The sequence below is a fragment of the Poecilia latipinna genome, unplaced genomic scaffold (assembly GCF_001443285.1).
Source record: "Poecilia latipinna isolate Pla-1442-1.1 unplaced genomic scaffold, P_latipinna-1.0 Scaffold105, whole genome shotgun sequence".
NCBI classification, from domain to species: Eukaryota; Metazoa; Chordata; class Actinopteri; order Cyprinodontiformes; family Poeciliidae; genus Poecilia; species Poecilia latipinna.
In genome coordinates this window covers 247,226-267,645 of record NW_015112721.1, presented here as the reverse complement: position 1 = coordinate 267,645, position 20,420 = coordinate 247,226, and the positions used below count along the sequence as shown (strand labels likewise).

Genomic DNA, 20,420 nt, shown 5'->3' with positions numbered 1-20,420 from the left:
TAGACCAACAAACTGTCACTTCTGTTTAACTGAAACCACACATCTGGGGTTCTCCAAAAACCCGTTACACGATACTTCAGAAACTAGCTACACCCATTTCCTGTTACTGAAGATCATTGCGTGCTTCACTGAATGTGAAAAGAAAACTGAAGGGTGTCATCATAAAAGTACCCTGATATTTTTTAGATTTGTGTTTTGCTGGAAAACCTTTTCTCAGCAATGACTGGGGTCAGTGGAAGGATGTTAAGAAGATTAGATTCAATGTTTTCAGAGGACAATCATTGAGTTTTAAAATGCCAAACTTTCTTCTGGTCAACTTGAGTATCCAAACACTTGTGCGTGTTTATTGAGTAGAAGTTATTGCCTGTGTCATCCACATTCAGCAGTGTGTCAGATTTCACACTGGTCTCCAACAAATATGACAAACAACCTGTCTAATTCGCTTTCCGTTTGATTAATGATCACCAAAGTCCTCGTTTTCACTCATTAGTTGACCATGGAATCAGTTTCTATGTTATTCCACCACCTCGCCGCCAACCAGCGGATGAAAATTGCAATTATCTGGCGAGTCCATCACACAACCTCGGCGGAAACCCGAGAAATCTATATGGCTCCCTAATGAGCACTGAGCACCATTGCTGCCATTTGATTAGGAACCTAATTGCGATAATAATGAACAAATACACCCAGCTCGGGCTAAAGCGTTCTTGTAAGCATTCAGCTAATTAATGGCAATTTGCCCGTTGATGCTGATGAAGGAGAAAAATCACTTGGGAGATGCATTTTCTCCAAACCCACAAAAAAAAAAAAAGAAACGTACAGTACTGACCATGAAACAGATCTAATAAGAGTTCCATTCAAAGTTACGGCTAAAACCTGATCTGAGTAAATGTGAGCTGCAATATTTTAGTCATCTTCCAGGTATCTGCCTAAACTGCAGGTCAAAGATTTGACAGCATTGTTTAGCTCTCTTGAAAGTAGGCCAAGACCGTGTCACAAAACAATAACAACAACGCAGACGGGACAATCTGCGATGACAGCAGCCAGGAAGCTCACGCTGGCTGTTTGGAGATCCAGAGGAAGGGATGGTTGGCAGTAAACATGCCTGCGGCCACACAATACCAACAAGCAGGGAGGATGACAGGACAGAAAACAATGAGTAACCCAGACAGTCAGAGACGGTGCTTTCTATGCACAAAACATTACCAGTAGGACTAAACGAAAAATAAGAGGTACTCAGATGGGGACATGAAAGGTCCGTCGGCCCAAATCTGATGTCTTTGCATTACTCTGAACACAGCCAGGCCGTGCTGTTTCTGACCAATTAGGCAGGCATAAAGGCCAGGGGCTGGGACTCAGCTAGCGGCTCTGTTTGTCTGTTGGTTACATCTAGGCCACTCTCTCTTTTCTCCTCTCGCCTGTTTGCAGTGCAGCAAAGCCAGAGTGAAGTGAAAGGGTGGGTGGATGTCGGTGGCAGGGTGGTAAAGGGGGTGTTGGATATTTCATTCAGCACCAAGCAAAAGATGTCAAGCAGAGCTTACAGTAAACAAGGCCACGTCTAGACCTTTTATCCCCTTAGTTTTCTACATCAGTAACAAGCAGACACGCATAACAGGCCATCATGCACTCACTAAGTCCAGTATGCACAAGACATATAATAGAAGTCCACATGCAAGATTGAGGACAATTACAAAGGTTCAATCCTCTTTTCATTTGTTGTTTTGGACAGAGCTGCACCAAACAGGTTTTTCCTTGCTAATGCAGATTCACTTCTTCTTTTTAGGTCTAACCTGCCAATTCAGTTAGAAAAACTATTTTTTTACATAAACAAAAGAGAACCTTTGGATTTTGATCTTGTATTTCCAAAGTCTGCTTGATCTCCAGCTCACTCCCATTGCACCTACTTGCTTAGCAAATAGCAAGCCACTTCTCAAAACAGAACATTTGTTTGTTACATTGGACAGTCTCACATAAAGCCAAACCAGGGATCACAAAGATTAAGCATTCCGTTTTCTTATCCTCATCATTAAAATGGTGCAGAAGTAGTTGTAATTTTTAGTATGGGCAATATGGCTACTAGTATTCAAAGTAACATTGCTTTACTTTTCCAGACTACAATTTTCATTTTTTCTCAATTTGAAATAATCAATACTATTATTGCTATTACTATTTAATTGGGCCTGTGTTTTCTCCTCTCTTAATCCATTAGAAACCACCGGAAATGGATAAAAATGAGATGTGATTTGTCCTCTTTAATAAATTGTTGTTTCTTTCATTAAATATTTATACCAGAATACAAGAAACCACATCTCCAACTGCTTCAGATGAAAATATTTACAGTCTATGGTATTTGCTGCAAATGTGCTGCAGGTTCTTTGAATGAGGTAGTTGTTTTGATTCCAATGGAGAATGAGGAAATTACAAGATCAGAGCTTGTAACCCTAAACTTCATCCGGTTAAAAAAGTGCATCGAAGAACATCCTGTTGATTGATGCATTTATAGTCCATAAATAATGGGATCTCTTAGCTTTTAAGTTTACTATGGTAATATATGAATACAACGACCAAAGGGGAGGAAAGAACCGGGAAAAGATGCTCTAAAGTAGAACCCTTCTCCCATTTATCACAAGACATCAAAGACAGGATTAAGATGTACCCACACACGATGTCCCCATTATGTCAGTATTGCTGGGAACTCTAGACATATGGGTTACCGTGGAACTTATTGCAACAATAAAGGAGTTGATTATGTAAAAAAAAAAAAAATGTAGAGCGAGGTGATAAAATCCAAGAAAAACAGACATTTACTTCCAAAAACAACACAGAGCCAAGACTGAAGCCTGAACTCAGCTCTTCACTTTAAGCACAGGATCAAAATGTGACAGAATACAACCTGGGACTTTGCCCTTTACTTTTACAGGCAACTGATGCAACACCTGAAGGCTACAGTAAACACTGGCAGAGAGGGCCTGGAAAGTAAACAAATAGCCTATGAAAGCTCGGTTTAAGGACCAGGCTGTGTAAACACAGAAGTGCAGAGGTTCAGGAAAAACCTCTCTGCAGACTTCAACTTCTAGGTTGTAGTCTGCAGACTTCAACCTAAGTCATAATTATGACAAAAATAAAAATAAAAAAATCAGCATTTCTCAGTGTTGCTTTAAAATGCAACATTTCACTCTTCACAGCAGAACCATTTCAAAATTCAGTCTCACTTTGAGTCAAAACGGTTCAATCCAACACAGGACCTCAGAAAGAACTCATTGTTCCATACTTGGTTTTATAGAAAAAAAATATTTATTTGTCCTAATAAATCATCTAAAGACAATAAAAACGACTGTAAAAAAATACACACCAATTCATTCAAAGGGAGTCCCTAGAGCTCTGATAGTGTTCAATAACCCTTCAATGAACAACCATATGAACTCTTCCCTTCATACACATATCACTGAGAGCACATTGCCACACACTGTAATAAAACACACCTGTACAAAGCAGCCAATGAGTATTCTCTAAGTATTTTTAACAGGCTGTCTGTGGACACTGATGTATAAATGCCAAAGTTAAACTAGGATGGCCTGCCTGCCTCAACAACTCCTTTCCCTGAAGAGAGTTCTCCAAGAAAAAAAAAGTACGATAAAACTATCCTGACTGCAAAAGAATGTCAGTCTTTATTTCACCTGATCATCCTTTTCCTGCAGTGATTGCTTTGGGAGAGTTTTGTTATTCTATACTTTAAGCAGCATTCATCATCCCAGAAAAAAATAATCCCTTCTGCTGTCCTAGAAAGCATTTCTTTTTTCTCTGCTTTCCCTTTACCTCCATCCTGGAGAACACATGTTTCCTGGATGTAGATGTTTTAACCTTTAGGGTCAACTATTCAGAACTTGAAGTCTCTCTGATCCAACCTTTTTCTAAGTGAGTCAGCACAGTCAGTGTTTTAGCACAAGACTATGGGAAGAATTGGCAATAAGGGAGGATCGTGCCTTGCGACTGTTTTCAAACCCAATAAACATTTTATTTTTATTGGGATTTTTTGTGATAGAAAGAACATGAAGTAGTGTATAGTTATTAAGTGGTAGGAAAAGAAAGGATTGTTTTCAATGTTTACAAATAAAATTCTTAAAGTGTGACATACATTTGCTGTCAACTCACTGGGTCTATTTTTATTTAAGTCACTGTATAGCACTTTAAAAGCACTTTTTGCACTTTATTAACAAGCACTTTATTTAGCACTGCACTGTAAGCAGAGATCTGCACATAAATAATAATTTGCACACAAGAAGTTTTAATTGTATTTATTGAATATTTTAGTAATTAGCATGTAGCCTTTTGTTCTGGGCTCTGCACAGCTGCTCCTCATTGGAAAGTGAGGTGGTTGGGTCCAACACAGCTGAGACTATTTAAGCCTGTAGTTTCACCTGTGAGGAAGGATTGTTATTGAGTGTGTGTTGATGCTGTGAGGAGAATAAACCAACTGCTGTTTCCACCTGACTCTACCTCTCGTGATCTTCTGCACCGTAAAATCCAACCGCAAACGGCCGCCCTGTTACAACTTCCTTTAGAGCATCATAAATGCGAAGGACAGACCAGACTGATCAGGGGTAGAGTTGCAGAGAGGTTTAAAACTGGGTTAGGCTGAAAACAATATCCCTGACCTTCAAGCATCTCACAGAGGACTGGCGAATTGATCAATTAAAAATCTAGCAATTCTGAAGAATAGATGAAGGAGAGTTTTGACCGCAGAAGCAGCAGAGATGACAGGGGTAACTCTGGAGGAGCTGCAGGAAACAGCTAGCGTGTGAAAATCTGTCAACAGGACAACTATTGGGTTAAAATATAATGTGACGTATAATAAAACAGCAATATATTTAGTCAAGCAAAGGTTTTCTGATAGAAAAATAAGTTTTCCAATAATTATTATTCCACCGTGAATGCCCTCAAAGTCATGTCAATGTACATCTTTTTTTTTTTTTACTTGAATTTATAGATGCAACTAAGGGACTCTGTTTTTGAAGACTGAAATGCATTCAACGAGGCACATTGCATTTTAAAAGGCTTGTCATCACAAAGACCCAGACAATAACACAAGCTGGAATAAAAAAGATTAACCTGGAGAATGACTGTTTATGATTGCATTGTTTTAGAAAAGGAAGAGAGAAAGAACATAAGGCAGAACACCTACAACATTCCTGTGAATGCTGCTCAAACACAAGTCATCAATTCTATTTTGCTGGACAGACAAGGTCTGCGGCCAAGCCAAGCAGCACTGAGCAATAGATGAGACCTGCCTCTGCCATCATTGACTTGCACAATATATCAATATACAGCGGTCCAGGCGGTTCACTGTCCTACATAAACAGACCGAAGACGACGACGGGCTTACATTCCAAACCTCAGCAGCTGACATTTGCACAGCATCCACAGAGGAGAGCAAAAGCACAAACGCTCCAGCTCTGCGGGACAACACTAGGAGAGTGCGAGCCTTTTCTTAAGACTTTGTTCATCTTCCGTCTCTTTCTTCTCGCACAGTTGGAAGCCATCTCTCTAGCTCAGACAGACAGTTGTTCGGCACACCTGACGGGGAAGGAGAGGAGGCAGCAGGGAAATGAAGGAAGGATGGAGTTCATGTCGCTCCAAGCCAGCTGGGAGGGTCCGGCTTAACATGAGCATTTTATTCAGTCAATCACCCCTCTCTGTTGTCATTACTTCTATAAGTAGATTTAAAGTCCAGCTACAGCATCACCTGCTTCTGGGGAGTACTTCCCAGTTTGTGTGTGGTTGTGTCAAGCTGCTTAATGTCACCAATTAAGAAATACCGGTCTGTGCAACATTGATATTGGAAAGGACTGCTTAGAATCCAATGATTGTTGGCTAATGTATTCCACCTGTGATGAAATTGCATTTTTAAAGCTAATATATTTAACTACTTAGAGTCTCGGCTGTTCACACTGGACAGAAGTGACGTTACCCAAACTGTTAAAAGGTCACCGAATATATGGCGCACACATGAGGAAGAAAGAAAATAGCTACATACTGCAACTGATATTTTTATATTTACCACTGATGCCAACGTAAGATTTTACAATATCGTAGAGCGTAGTTAAAGAGACAAACATAATGAAATAAATCTGAAATTTAAGAGCAGAATTACTATGTTATAAATTACTTCTTTTAAACATAATTCACCAGAGTTGTGTAAAAATGTCTTAAATGTATCAGCGAGGAGAGCCAACCAATCATAGGTGTCCACTGATTGTTAGTTTTACTGTATTTGTATTATATTTAAACCATCACTTGGAAGTTTTCTCTCTATGAAAAGAAAAGTGGGAACAGAGTCAGTTCTTAAAAAAAATAAATACATAAGACTGATATACAGCTCATTATTTTTGGTTTATTTACATACACCACACAAATATCCGTCAGTCAGGCGATTACTGTTTTTAGTCTACACAAAAATGCAGCTGCAGCAAACCGTTCCATCTGTAAACCTACAACTCCACATTTATCCCCAAGCTCTTGACCGACTAAGCAAGTGTGAGCACAAAAACAGGACAAAGGAGCCCTGAAGACTTATTGCTCCACTGTAGGAGGCTGTGCTAGGAGAAACTGCAGAGGGTCTGTCCTCTCACTGCAGATCTCAGCTGTCAGCTCCATCTCCTCCTCCGTGTTACCTTCTCCCCTTTCATATGCATCGCCTGTTTGAAGCCATGGTATAGAGTACGCTCCAATTTCCTCAAGCAAAGGCCTCATTCGACTGCGTCGGCATATCTCTGTCAAGCAGTCAGTGGACGAAGAGAGGAGTAAATCGCCGGCTTTACAGATACGGCTTTTAGATGCACATTACCCTTTTGATGTATGCAATGTTGTGAAGACCAGCAGAGGAGAGAGATAGGGAGGCTCCACTCCGAATGTGCTCCAGCCCTCCAAGCCACTGAGCTCTCATCAGTCTCAGACGGCCTCTTCACTCCAGTTTGTCCCGCTCCTTCATCTCTGCATTTTGCATTTTCTTCAGTACTCAAAGTTTTAGCTTAAAGGACACCCGAAACAAAATATGCATGCCACCCTCCTGTTGCGTCCATGTTTGTGGTGAGATTCCTGCTGCCCAGCTTCTTATACCACAGCCACTCAGGCAGCAGTGCAGGCAACACAGTGAGAAAATGAAAAAAAATAAATAAAAAATACATCACAGAATTACAAAAAGGGGTTTGTATGAAAATGACTCCCCTCTTTATCCTGCTGGGGACTTTTGGATGAGAATTACTTTAGCAGGCAGTTGTTGGAATAGGTACACAGCACCTTGGCAACTTTGGGAGTATTGGCTGGTATCCTGAGGGCTGCCTTTTAACATTAGTGATGTGTGATCACGCGGTCATTGTCCCTCATTTCACCCCATCTTGGCAGTGGATGCACACACAGAGGGAGAATGTGGGGAGTCTGCTTTCTTGTTGCTGGCAGTTCGGAGAAACGATGCCCATTCACAGTTTTGGAATTGAAGCTTTCAGTGGGCCCCTTTCTGTTGGCTTGCAGTGGGGGGGGGGGTAACATTCTCTCTAACATTCCATTAAAGTGAAGAAAAAATGCATTTGCAGAGATGGGTTAGCTGAAGACAATATAAACTGGTACAACAATAAAATATTTATAGCATCTGTATGATAGCTTAGGCTTCACAGAGTGTACGCCACTGTGCACCAACGGCTCTCTCTTTTTGAAAGTCTGCTTCCAAGGAGTCAAGAATTTTTTGTGATCTCCTAATGTGATTTTAATCAGCAATTCTTCTGACATCGAGGGTCTTTCAGCATTTTCCTTTGAGCTTTAGCAGTTTTAACTAATTTTCTGCACAGTCCTTTTTATCTGACCTAGAGAGCATAATGTGCAAAGTGAGTCACACAGGTTATATACAGTATTTAAAAATCATGTCTATAAGAGACTGATCTTTAAAAATGCTGTAAAGATCTCACCCAGAATCCAAGAGATATATCAACCTTTAATTGATCATCTATGCAAGTTTCAGCTAAATGTACTTCATCGATCATTGTCTTGGGGGAAAAAAAATTAGATAAAGCTGAAACTGTGCCAATTCTGGTCATAATTAGACTCAATGCATTTCCATATCACACTGTTCATAAAGTATTTTTGAAGTTATGTCTGTAATTGGGAATTAATTGCGTCATTGTGATGAACGTCTTTTGAAAGAACTAAGCATTTTTTCAATGCTGCATACCAACACTGGTTCATCCTGTGACTTTTGAAGTCTCCTTCAAAAGTCACAGGATGCAAAAAAAAACAAAAAGCATTATCTTGGAAACGGGAAGGCCAGAGACCGGAAGGACAGCAAAAGTCCAAATGAAAACTTTAAAAGATCTCTAGAGAGCCTGAAGAAATACTGCCATAAACTACTTTAAAAATGATCAAAAATATTGCCACATTGCAGCAAAATACACAAAACTAAGGGCATTGCTCAAAACTTTTACAAAGTAATGTAAATGAGAACTGTTGAAACAGGAACAGAAAAAGGTTGTTTGTACTGGTCCAGTTATTTTTTTTTACTACAACTGCAGACCTGGACAAAGTTAAAGTTTACAATGTGTCAGCAAGTCCTAGCAGCATGAATATAAGCCTACAGGAAAACAGAAGCTGGCTGCAGCACAGTCAACAAACTGGAGAGGGTGGAGAGAAAAAAACCACATATGGTTTCTGTGTGCCTGCTCTAGTTTTGGAAATGACTAACATTGTGCATCAGTATTTAGATGACAGGATGGTGGGCTCCAACTACTCCCTTGTGCAGGACTTAGCTGCACAGATCAGCCAATCTGATATCTACTTGAAAGAGCATCAGCGAGGGAAGTTATGAGTCAGTGAAGCTCAGAGCACCAGGGCCAATAACCCTTTGTCCTCTGATGCCTCCATCACCATGTAGCACATCACCTCTAGGCACGAGAGAATGTGAGCAGCGTGAGAGGGTGACACCAAGCTGAAAAAGAGAGTGACAACAGGACTTATCCGTGTCACATGCCAAAGCTGAAACCCATCTGTGAGTGTTCGCCAGCCACTAGCCTCCATCGCACTCCTCCTCCCCATCCATGCCTCCCGCTCCCTCCACCTCTTCTCACTGCCATGAGTTGCCTTGAGTGGGTACAGATGTGTGATCTACAGACGCTCCCACTCCGGAGCCCTTATGGGTGCCACAGGGCTCAACAAAGGCTGACTTAAAAGAGCTTCAAGCCAGAGAGTCACTGCAAACAGTCACATCATTTCGAAGCGATTGCATGAGGGAGATAGAGGTGTTACAGCACAGCGCAGGATTGACGTTACGGAGCATGATTTCACTGAAAACTACAATGAAAACCATATAGATCTGATAAGAGATGAAATTAAAAGATTAATTATTCTCCTCTTGCAGAATTCCTGGTCGAATTAAATTTGAGAAATTTTAGTCACTAAAATATTTAACCATTCTCTGTCTTCGCCAGGAGCAATCGGACAGAAATGTATCTGAAAAAAAAAATAAAAAAATAAAAAATAAAAATCAGCTCTGGGTGATTTCAGGACAATGATATGACGGAGGGAATTATTTAGTCTGTTTGACAGCAGCTCAGCTGAGAACTGTCCCATAGTTTCTATGATGAGACTGTCAGATAAATCATATTCTGTACTGGAAATGTATTTTCCTCGGTTTGTGCCTTCATGCGTTTGGAGAAGGCAGACAGCTGTATGTCTGGTGCATGCTCTGAGAATTTAGCATATGTTGAAAGCGTGCATAACGCCAACTAAAAATACAGAACAAACATCACCACAAGAAAAACTCCCTTCAGGCTATTTTAACAGACCTGTATCAGATCACCTTATCAATGCAAACTCCAAATATCACTTCCCGTTTAACGTTAAACCATAGCCGTTGCCATCAGATCTTCGCAGAACAAAGCATGAGGACTATATTTAACTTTTGGATCCACCCCTCCTCACCTCTTTAACTTTCTCCCGGCGGTCATTGGTCTTGGGGTCTGCCGTACTCCCGCTGTCTCGTCCCAGCGCAGGTTTGAGCAGGCATCCTTGGAACTTCTTGAAATTAAAAGTATCCGAGTTGGCATCATGGTCAGCGTCGGAGACTCTCTCCATCAAGGAATCCGCTTTGGACCGGGACAGGGTCAGGTCCTCCTGAGCTTTGCCTCCTGCCAGCCGCTCCTCAGTGGCTTCGTTGGAGACAGAGGGTTTACGGCTCTTCGTCTCTCCTTTGCCCGGGGTCATGCCCCTCGTATGCTCCGGCTCCTTGGGTCTTTTGAGGTGCTCCCTGACATCGTTCTCTGACCCGGAGCCGACGGTGACCGGCTGGACTTCTGTCTTGGACAGAAAAATGCGTTTTAGTCGGACGGAGTCGGGCAAAAAGAACAGGGCTCCGAAGCACAGTGTTACCAAACCCGAGAGGAAGAGTAAAAAGACGAACTTCTGGGACAGGCGCAGGCCCATGCCCGATGCAGAAACACCGGGCAACTTTCGAAAAACCATTGAAAGTTTCCTTTGGGCTTACGCTGCGTTTACAGTAGACCACACGGAGCTTCGGCAGCAGCGCCTCTACTGCCTTCAAGCTGGTGTAAAGTCTAAATATGCTGGACTCCAAACACACCCCCAGTGGTTTTATCTCACTATCGATTGGATTTGCATAAGCGAATGTTAGACCTGACTCCACCTACAGTTAGTTTTTACATACGTTAGCAACTCTGGGTCGTACTAGTGACAAGAGAGAGCAGGATGTGGGTTTATGCTGCAAATCATAATTTAACAAAAAACAAACAAACAAACACAAAAAAAAAAAACAGAGCTTTAGGGCTGGCTGCGTTTATAAACACTACAAGCTATATAAACTAAAGCAACCGGCTCCAGGAATAAATGCACTACTAAATGTGATAATTTAACGACTGTTAGGCCTTTGAACAAAGTTGTGGCTCGGAGCGTTATTCCACGCCGTTCGGATCGTTACAACGCATTGCCCTGCGGTGCAAGGCGAACATCACAGCATCTTTCCCCGATCTCCGTTTCAGCAGACCCACGCTTCTGCATTACCAGCTCACAATATCACGTTGTTTCGAAATAGATTACACGCCGCTTTGTTCGCCTCTATCCCCAATCAGCTGGTGGACGGAAACGCGTGTATAAGCATGTCTCCGTATCTGTCAAATGCGCTCCTCCGGCAGCCTCCGGTTTCTCCGCTCTACTCCGCTGCCGTCGTCAACACGCCGGGCGAAACAAATCGCTGGCAGGCGTGAAAGAAGGCGGTTTTTGTCCCATGTGAAGTTATCCTGAGTCTCGATCCAAATCCCTATGAGAAACAAATCCACCATCCAAAAGGCAGAGAGGGGGAGAGAGAGAGCGCTTCTGCCGCCGCCGCCGCTGCTGCTGCTGCTGCTGCCGCGTCGTCGCTCCGCGGTGCCCGCCGCCTGCCGTGCTTCGCTCCGCTCCCTGTGCTGCGCACCGTCGCTGTGCCGCGGACGTCCGCTTGCGTCGAAATTTGAGAGGAGAGGGCTGGAAATGTAACATATAGTGCGGGCAGGGTGAAGAAGAGGAAAAATAAGGAGGAGGGGGGGAGCTGAAATGGTCCGCTGCGCGACAATCCAGTGGGCTGGTCTGATTTCTTGATGGAAATTCACAGCGGCTTATCACAACACGGTTAATCCGTTTGATGAAAATGAGAGAGGTCTGAATGGCTCTGCGTGCTGGGATGACATCTACACTACTGAGGAAAAAACAAGCCTGATTAATCCTGGAAAAGCTGAAGAGGAGATGTCTGCATCTGTCGCAGATGTCTGCCTCATCAGCAAGGCAGCATGATAAAAACAAATAAATAACCGACGATGTTTTAATTAGCTCCGGGTCAATTCGCCCCTTTGGTAAATCATAGCCTCATTTCGTACCCACGCGTTGCCATTTCGAGTCTTACATTTCTTAGCATACACAAACCATTTCATACCCATGTAACCTGCCTACCATCTTCTAACTGTATTTTACAACTGTATACAATTTTTCACAAATTATGGAGATAGTCATAAATATATATGGATATAATTTAAAATGTACATATACAATCTTCCCAAAAAGTATAGCAGTATGTAATGGTAATTTCAAAAGTCTAATTAATTCAGATTCAGCACGTAGGCCGATAGTTCTGTTTGTTCATGTAAAATTTTAAGAAATGTGGCTTCAGCTAACAAAAACCCAACAATCTGTTGCTCAGAAAAAAGCAACAGGGAAAATAGTCATCAGTCCAGAAACCTGTAACTTAAGCAATTTTATGGCTTTTAGAATTATAAGGAAGACTGCTGACTTGACAGCTTGTTGATAATAGAAAGTTAAGTGGAAAGAAAAGATGTGGTAGAAAAAGCGAGTATAACTTCATCAGTCCATGGATGGCAGTGCAAGTTGGTGCTTAAAAAGGCTTCCACATGCAGAACATGGGCTGCACTCCTGGTGTTGAGCCACCCCTGAATCAGAAACGTCAATAACATCTGGCTAAGGATTTAATGGGACTGGACTGTTGTTCAGTGGTCCAAAGTAATCTTATCTATCCATTATTTACAGTCACTTACCCGAGCGTTGGGAGATGGTGCCTGTCTCCCGCAGTCATTGGGCGAGAGATGGGGTACACCCTGGAGAGGTCCCCAGTACATCACAGGAAGACAATACTGACACACATACCTAAGGATAAGAATAATGTAAAGTAAGCAGTTATGGTAAATGGTGAATGGCCTGTACTTATGTAGTCCAGAGGACCCTAAAGTGCTTCACACACACATGGTGGCAAACTACTAGATTGTAGCCACAGTTACTCCAGGGCAGTTTGACAGAGGCAGGACAGTGACGCACCAGCGCCAGTAGGCAAGGCAAGTCAAGTGTCTTCCCCACAGACAGAGAAGGATTCAACTGACAAGCCCCTGGTTACAAGCTGAATCCCTTCTTTCTGAGTCACTGTCACCACTTTACTAATCTAACAATCATGTTTTTGAAAGCCAGAGGACCACCCTTGTACAGTATAGCATTCAAACACCATCTTATACAGAGGGATTCTAGATAAGACACTGTGCAGCCCCACCCTTTTCAGATGAGTCTTCCTCGTTTCATCTGGAAATCAAGATCTCAAAGTCTGGAGGAGGACTGGAGTGACAGAACCCAAGTTTCTTCAGGTTGAGTGGGAAGTCCTCAGAATCAGTGTAGATTTTGGGAGCCGTGCAATCTGCTGATGTTGGTTCAATGTGTTTCATCAAGTTCAAAGTCAATGCAGCTATTTACCAGGAAATTTGAGATCACTTCATTCCTCCCTTTACTGACAAGCTTAACAGTGATGCTGATTTTGTTTTCCAGCAGGAATTTACACCTGCCCACACTTCCGGAAGTACCGTGACCTGGTTTAATGATCATGGTATCATGCTGCCTGATTTGTAAGCTGGGTATTGTTGAGTGAACAAAACACAGAAGCTGAAGGCACTATCAAGGTGATCAGGGCCTCCCTAATACCCCAGCACTGTTGCAGGCTTATCATCTCCATGCCTCTTTGCATTGTTGCAGAAATTCATGTAAAATGAACCAAAACCAAGTATTGTGCACATATGCTGTGCAAGAAAATTGGAATATACAGTTTACATGATATAATTCTTACTTGAGTGCAATCTTTGGCTTCTCTAGCCACCTCTGAAAAAGCAGCCCCAACAGAACCAAAATGACTGAGTGACATCCTGCTGGTAGATATTTGTATAACCATATTTTCTTGCAGTATATTACAGGTAGAATATAGGGAACTAACACTCTGTGGTCATAGAGATTTCAAGGAAGATAATAGGAAATGACAGTCCTACGTTGTCAGTAGGAAGCATCCAATCCCAACAGCCATTACCCAGAGCATGTAGAGGGCGAAATACAATTTATTACATTTTCAAACCCAAACGGAGTCTGGAATACTGCAAGAAATGGATCAAGGCCTGCAGCGGACCTCATGTCCAGTTGAATAAAACTGTGATCGACAGCAATTGCCCCATGTTCGTCTGCACAAAGGTAACTGGTAGTAAACATCACAGTTTTTGTCATAAGGACAACTAAAAAAAATCAATAAGTGAAGGTAGTTATGCTTGATTTTATGTGTGTAAACTCCATGGTAGCTCTATGGCAGCATGGAAACACCTGCTGCAGCAACTGTGGTACTTACATTTAAGCACCTTTTTGATGATGTTTATTTTTAAGCATTTTCCTGAAGGCAGATTTTCACAATTCTGCAAGTCATTATTACTCACCTGTTTTGTACATGCAACATGTGTCCCGACACAGTTTTCACACTCACATCCAATGAGACTTTGTGCCCCTCATTCTTTCTCTGGATGCCAAATACTTGGGTTTTAACATTGCACTCTGAGAATTTTCTTGCCTGTCATCTTTTCTTCAATGTTGGCTGATAAGGCAAAAATGACTCAAAAATGTCGGGTAATGCACTGAGCTCCACTACTCCTCCCAATGTAACACTATTTACATTATGTTTGTTCTACTTCCGCATGGGGGCGGAGCCGGTGTCACGTCAAGGGGAGACATAACGTAACACTTAACGCAAATGTCCACCTTCCAGTCCGGTAGGTGGCGTAAATGCATCTTAAGTTTGTTTGCCATTGGCCAATAATATACAAAAGAAGAAGAACTTCACGCATGTTTGGGAAACAGTGGATATTTACTGATTAAGGAACGCACACAAAATTTAAAACATAGAATTTAATGGATGTGAAGTTGCTTGCGATCCGCCATATTAGAGAAGAAGAAAAGGAAGACCCATGCTCATTGCTTGGTATGACAAGTGACACACAATCGATCAAAACTGCACAAGTTAGACAGTTAAAGACCATTATTTTTTTATATATATATTTTTGTCTGAAATCGTTTTTTGAAGCCCATTGTTACTTTTATTCTGAAAAACTCAAACTCTGCCCAGCTTTTTCGGCCTCTGATTAAAATTGTAATACATCAGTGCGTCAATTTGAGCAGCGACGAAAACAACATCCCATTCATATGATGAAACACTTACCTGGAATATCGAGACGTTTTCCAAATAATAAAAAACCCTTGTCTCAATAAAACAATATTAGAGCACGAAGAAAGCGAAAAGTCCAAGACTGTAACGTTGCAACCTGCAGCCAACTGAACCGGATGTGACCCGTCATCACCTAATTTGTTGCACCTGTTCTCCTGAGAGAAATTTACAGTTAAATCCTTCAGATTCAATCGGATTCCCAATCATAGCTATTGTTCTTTATAGCTGTTGATATTGGTTGAATAGGTTTGTTTCATAAACCAATTCTAATTCTTGTGTGTTTTTAGCTTTATATGATTATGTTGATTGTGTCACAGTCCATATTTTAACAGAAAAACGTGCCTCCTAAGCATATTTACATTCCACTGCTGTTCCTGCTACAAGCTTTCAGTGTGTTTTAATTATATTCTGCGATAGACCACACTCATATTTGTCACAGAACCGTTCTCCTTCCTGAACAGCACACGCTCTGTTCTGCCCATGCTGTTTAACTTATGTATGAAAACTTTAAGCAGATGAATTTGGCTCTTTCGGACATGTGTAAATGAGCCAGACTGGTGGAGGTTCACATTGATCTCCCTGATATCTTGCCTGGATGCTTTTTATTTCTCCATGGTGTCCCACTAGGAGTCTGTGTACTGTTAACCTTAAAACAGGGATGCCTCGGCGCTTTTTTCATGTTGTGTACCGCATTTATTTAACTAAAGTTAACATTCAGATTACGCATTCTAAGAAAATACAAACGATATGAGCTCATAGATGTGGAGCTGAAATAATTATACTCATTTCCAACTTCTCAGTGCACAATAAAGTAATTTCATCTGCTGTTTCTGTAGCTGTAAGTCTCGCTACATTGCCTTTAATTGCAGATTTAAATAGTTCAGGCATGAGTGAGAACCTAAAATAATCAGTATGACTAAGCATCGACTGAGTTTACATTTTGTCTCTGCAGCTTGCATACCAACATCTCCATCAATAAACCAGCATCTGCTGCTGAGGAGTATATAGTGCATTTAAAAGACCATGTAGTTTGTGTTAGGGCCCCTGTCCAGTTTTATCCTTTAAATTCATATTTAGAAAAGCTCAGATTGAGGACTATGAATCAATTTGAGCAGCCCACAATGTTCATGCCAAAGAGTACAACAGAATTAGAAATATGTGTGTGTTTAAATCATACTTGTGTTAGGAGGACAGAGAGGGGACTGTAAACATAGTGTTTTCTCGCTAATAAATAAGATAGATGGGCAGATAAATTGTCCATTAGCAAACAGCCTGCACAGCAGTATTGCTGTAATGCCTCTAAAAGCAGCAAGCTTTCGGGCACATCAAGGCTTTTTTTTTTTTCTTTTTTTTTTTTTTCTTTTCCTTGAACTGAACATGAATTCCAGATCCTTCATCTAACCCCTGGATGCCACCCAAAGGCTTAATAATTACAGCATGTAATGTACACTGTCAGTGTCACTGATGGCCATGGCATTGTCTAAGATGCATGAGGAACTTTTTGTGACCCAAGCGAACAGATTTTCCCATATTTTAACTTGATTATTTTAAAAACAATACCTTGTTCTCCCTTCCTGGTTAAAAATAAAATATAAGAGATCTTAGCATAGTCTATAAAAAAAAATAAGCTCAAGTGAAATGCTCTGACTAACATCTAACGAGGCAAAAAGCCACTTTGGCATTTTTCTTTCTCCCTTTTTGTCACAGTCAGGTACATATCTTAGCCTGAGCCAACTTTAAGGCAATTTGTATTCCATTTGACTCTGTGTTTTCACTGTTGAGCCATTGTTCAGCGCGGCCCATCAGTGACTCAGTCTGCTGGGTGTCTGTAATTTAGAGAACAGAAGAGGATAAAGAAGACAGAATTGTTGAATTAGTCTTTTTAGTTTCAGATCTGACATAGTTTCCCCTGAGAGGTGATACATCTATGAAGCATTTAGCAAGCTTCATCAGTGAGAAAAGGACAGTTTGTATTCAGAGAAAGGCACTTTGTGGTGGCTCAGATTCTGAGAAGAGCTGGCCCTGAATTCATTTAAAATGTTCATAATTTCTCCAGGAAAGAGGCATTATGCAGTTTGCAAGCAGATCATGCAGGCATTCAGGATTTTAGGAAAACTGAGCAAAAGGTGCAAGTAGTGTGGTGTCTTCCTTCCAAATTTGATCTAAGAACTGTTTTAAACAATATGAATCATTTAAGCTTAACATCTTAATCTTATACCTACAGTAAACAGTGAAGCGAGGATTTATTTGCCCTCTATAGATTTCTCCTATTTTTGCTTATAAGATTAAAGGAGCGGGTAGAAATGTGAAACTTAAACATGTAAATATACTTTATTACTGTCCTTTTGTTTGCTTTTGTTTTAAATGGATTCTCTTTTTACATAACGTTGTTTATTCTTGTATTTCACTAGGTTCAATAATGTCAGAGTCAAATCATCATTGCCCCTCTTGTTAATCCACAAATTACGTGTGATAATCCTTTTTTTTTTTGTTGCAGCATGTCAGTGACATAAGTCCAGTTAACATGGGTAACGCGGACAATTGCCCAGGTTTTCATTGTAAGGGTCCAGATGAGCACAAGAGAAGAAAAATAGTCCATTTATCAGTCAGCTGCACCCTAAATTAGATTTGTATTGCTTAATTGCAGGTGGTGTCAGTGTGTTGGTGTCCTGTAATCAGTAGGTTCGTTGTGTTTGCTGCTGACATCAGAAGGACCAGGTCTTGTGACTGGGACTCCACAGCATTCCCACAGCCGAGAGGATTTCCTCCATTCTGACTGGTTTCGTGGAGGCGTGGCTGTTTGTGCATCAATCAAACTGAGTTCACGTGATGTGAAATACAAGTGAGCCTTTAACCTCTCTGCCTTTAGAGAGAGAGTACCTCATGCCATTTCTGTGGATGTATCACTGAGGCTGCCACTAATAGAAATAGGTAGAACTGACAGGAAAACACTGTCAGCCTTTTCCAGCTTAGAGACCGACTGCTACTCATGAACTGCAGGATTAGCACAGCTTCAGGTATTGCTGGAATGAGTCCTACGCTTAAGAAAGTTTTAAGAGAAGTTGTAGGGGCTAAATATGTATTATTCTTGATTTCCAGTCAGGGACCACAAAAATCAGTCCTGGGGCCACAAATTGCCCCCGAGGCCACACTTTGGTTATCCCTAAGGTAGGCGCTATTTGTGTGTTCTTAGGGGAAGGCCGGTGTATCCTCAGAAAATAGACCACAAAAATATTAATCAGCGAAACGCAGATAAATGCAATTTCCTGTGTTCCGCCTCTGCTTAATAGACACATCAAATTGGGGTTTCTCAAAATGCCAGGTTATACATGAGTCCACTCATTGCTCTTGCATGGAGCTCCGCTGGCCAGTGACAGCCTAGTTTATCACTAGGATGGATGAGGCAGGGAATACAGTGTCACTGCTACCAACAGACCAGGGTGAGACCAAAGCATGGATGCTTTCTCACCAAAAAATAAATGGCTTGCACACATAAATGTCCCTCACAAAGACCCTTTCTCATCCACCTCACATTTACTCTGATGGCATTTTTTGCTTCTGCTGCTAAAATGTCATTTACTGTGATGGCGGACTGCACTCACACACACACACACACACACACACACACACTCATAGAGAACGCATCCTTGTCAGCTCATTGCTCAACATGCCGGCACCCCGATTGTTCGTGTACGAAAATCATTTTGGCAGAAAGCACAGCGAGGGAAATCTGGCACTGCAATGTGATAATGTTTGCAAGCAGTTAATAAGGATGCATCCCTCAACTGTGCTTTGTTATCAGAGCAACTCATGGGTTATCAGCTCAGAGTTATTCACACAGACATAATGCATCGGGAGACCAGGGGCTGTCACTGTGCACCCGCTCTACTGAGTGTGCTTTTGCATTTACAGTCACTGACAGTCAGAACGTGTAAAGTTACCATAATGCCTCTCAGTTGGTCCTTCATGCCCGAAACAGCTGACTATCTCTAAAACATTTCCTGCAAACTTCACGGTGTCCTGTAAGCCCCTCTTGTTCTACTCTTGTCTTCAAGCATTCAATCCTTTTTCCAACTCACCCTGATGTTTTATTCAACAACCACGAAGCCGATGGAAAAGTCCATCTCCGTGTTCTGCTCATTGTAATACATCAAACAACGGGCTGAGATGCACCGGCCTGTTCCCGTGTGTCCAGATCAATAATGTCACAACGCCTACGAGTTGTTTCTTCAAAGACCCGGAGCAAAATGTTTCCTGACACTTAAAGGCATGGCCTTGCAGGATGTTGGAAGTAAAGCAAGAGGTTGAAGAGACTGATTATGGACTGTGGCGCAAAACCTGGAGCGTGATTATAGAAATATGCAGAAATGTGCAAAGGATGATACTGGATGATACTGCTGAGAAGCTTATCACGATATAAATGTTTCATATCAGTCAAAATCGATAATTGGTGATATTAATAAATACTGATTTTTTTATTTTTTATTTGAAATATCTCATATACTGTCAAAATAATGGGATGACCTTTCCCGTTTTATCCAGTTTTCATTCTACACCATTTTTAAAATTATTTTTAAACAGCCATGAAGGGCCGTTGGGAAAATCTGCAGCTGCTGCGGTGCAAGTTACTCAAGAGATTGTTGCTAGGTAATCAAAGAGCAAGTGAACTATGACCTTTAGTTCGTAGAACTAAAAGTCATAGAAATGCCTCTAAACCAAATGGTTTAGTCAGTTTTCTACCAAAGCATAAAGACACACAAAACAAACAAGTAGCTAATTAAAATGTCATTTGATTTGATGAGAAATACACATAAGCGAGAGTACAAACTGTAAACTTTAAGATAAAAAAAAAAACTGGAAAAATATTGATTGAAATGATTGTTAAATAATAATAATAATAAAAAAAAAAATATTCCAGCACCTTGGAAACAAACTGTTAAGAAAATTTGGGTGACTTAAAGGTGCTGTGCACCTTTGCAGAGAATACTATGCACATATACACCACCCAAAAACTGTAATCATTTTAAAATCATAAGAAATTATTTTACTCTTATATATTTTGGAATCAAATAAATATTTAAACGGTTTATCTCTGTTATGGCAGATAAGCAACTGATATAAGTAAATATTCTGCAGCTTAAAGTTAAAAGGATCTAACCGTTTTAAGGAACGGTTAGAAATGCTGGTGCTTTGAAGCTTTCTTTGAACAGAATTGTCTGAGATTGGTTAAAATTGATTTGATCAATAAATGTAGATGAAAGCACTGCCAGATTTATCGGATTTTCTGAAGACTTTCTAATGATGTTCTTTTATGTGCATTACCCTTTTAAGCTGAGGGAGAGGCCAGCTATCAGCTTACATTGAA

The 20,420-nt window shown here is 41.1% G+C and overlaps 1 protein-coding gene across 1 annotated transcript in view; it reads right to left on the bottom strand.

Annotated features, from left to right (window-relative positions):
* Nucleotides 1-11,613, bottom strand: part of LOC106944621 (mannosyl-oligosaccharide 1,2-alpha-mannosidase IA) — a 210,333-nt gene extending 198,720 nt beyond the window's left edge. Inside the window, exon 1 of the mRNA XM_015027715.1 lies at nucleotides 9,964-11,613. Within this exon, the coding sequence (XP_014883201.1) occupies nucleotides 9,964-10,503 (540 nt within the window). The 5' untranslated portion in view covers nucleotides 10,504-11,613. The remainder of the gene's footprint in view (nucleotides 1-9,963) is intronic.
* Nucleotides 11,614-20,420: the final 8,807 nt, after the last annotated feature.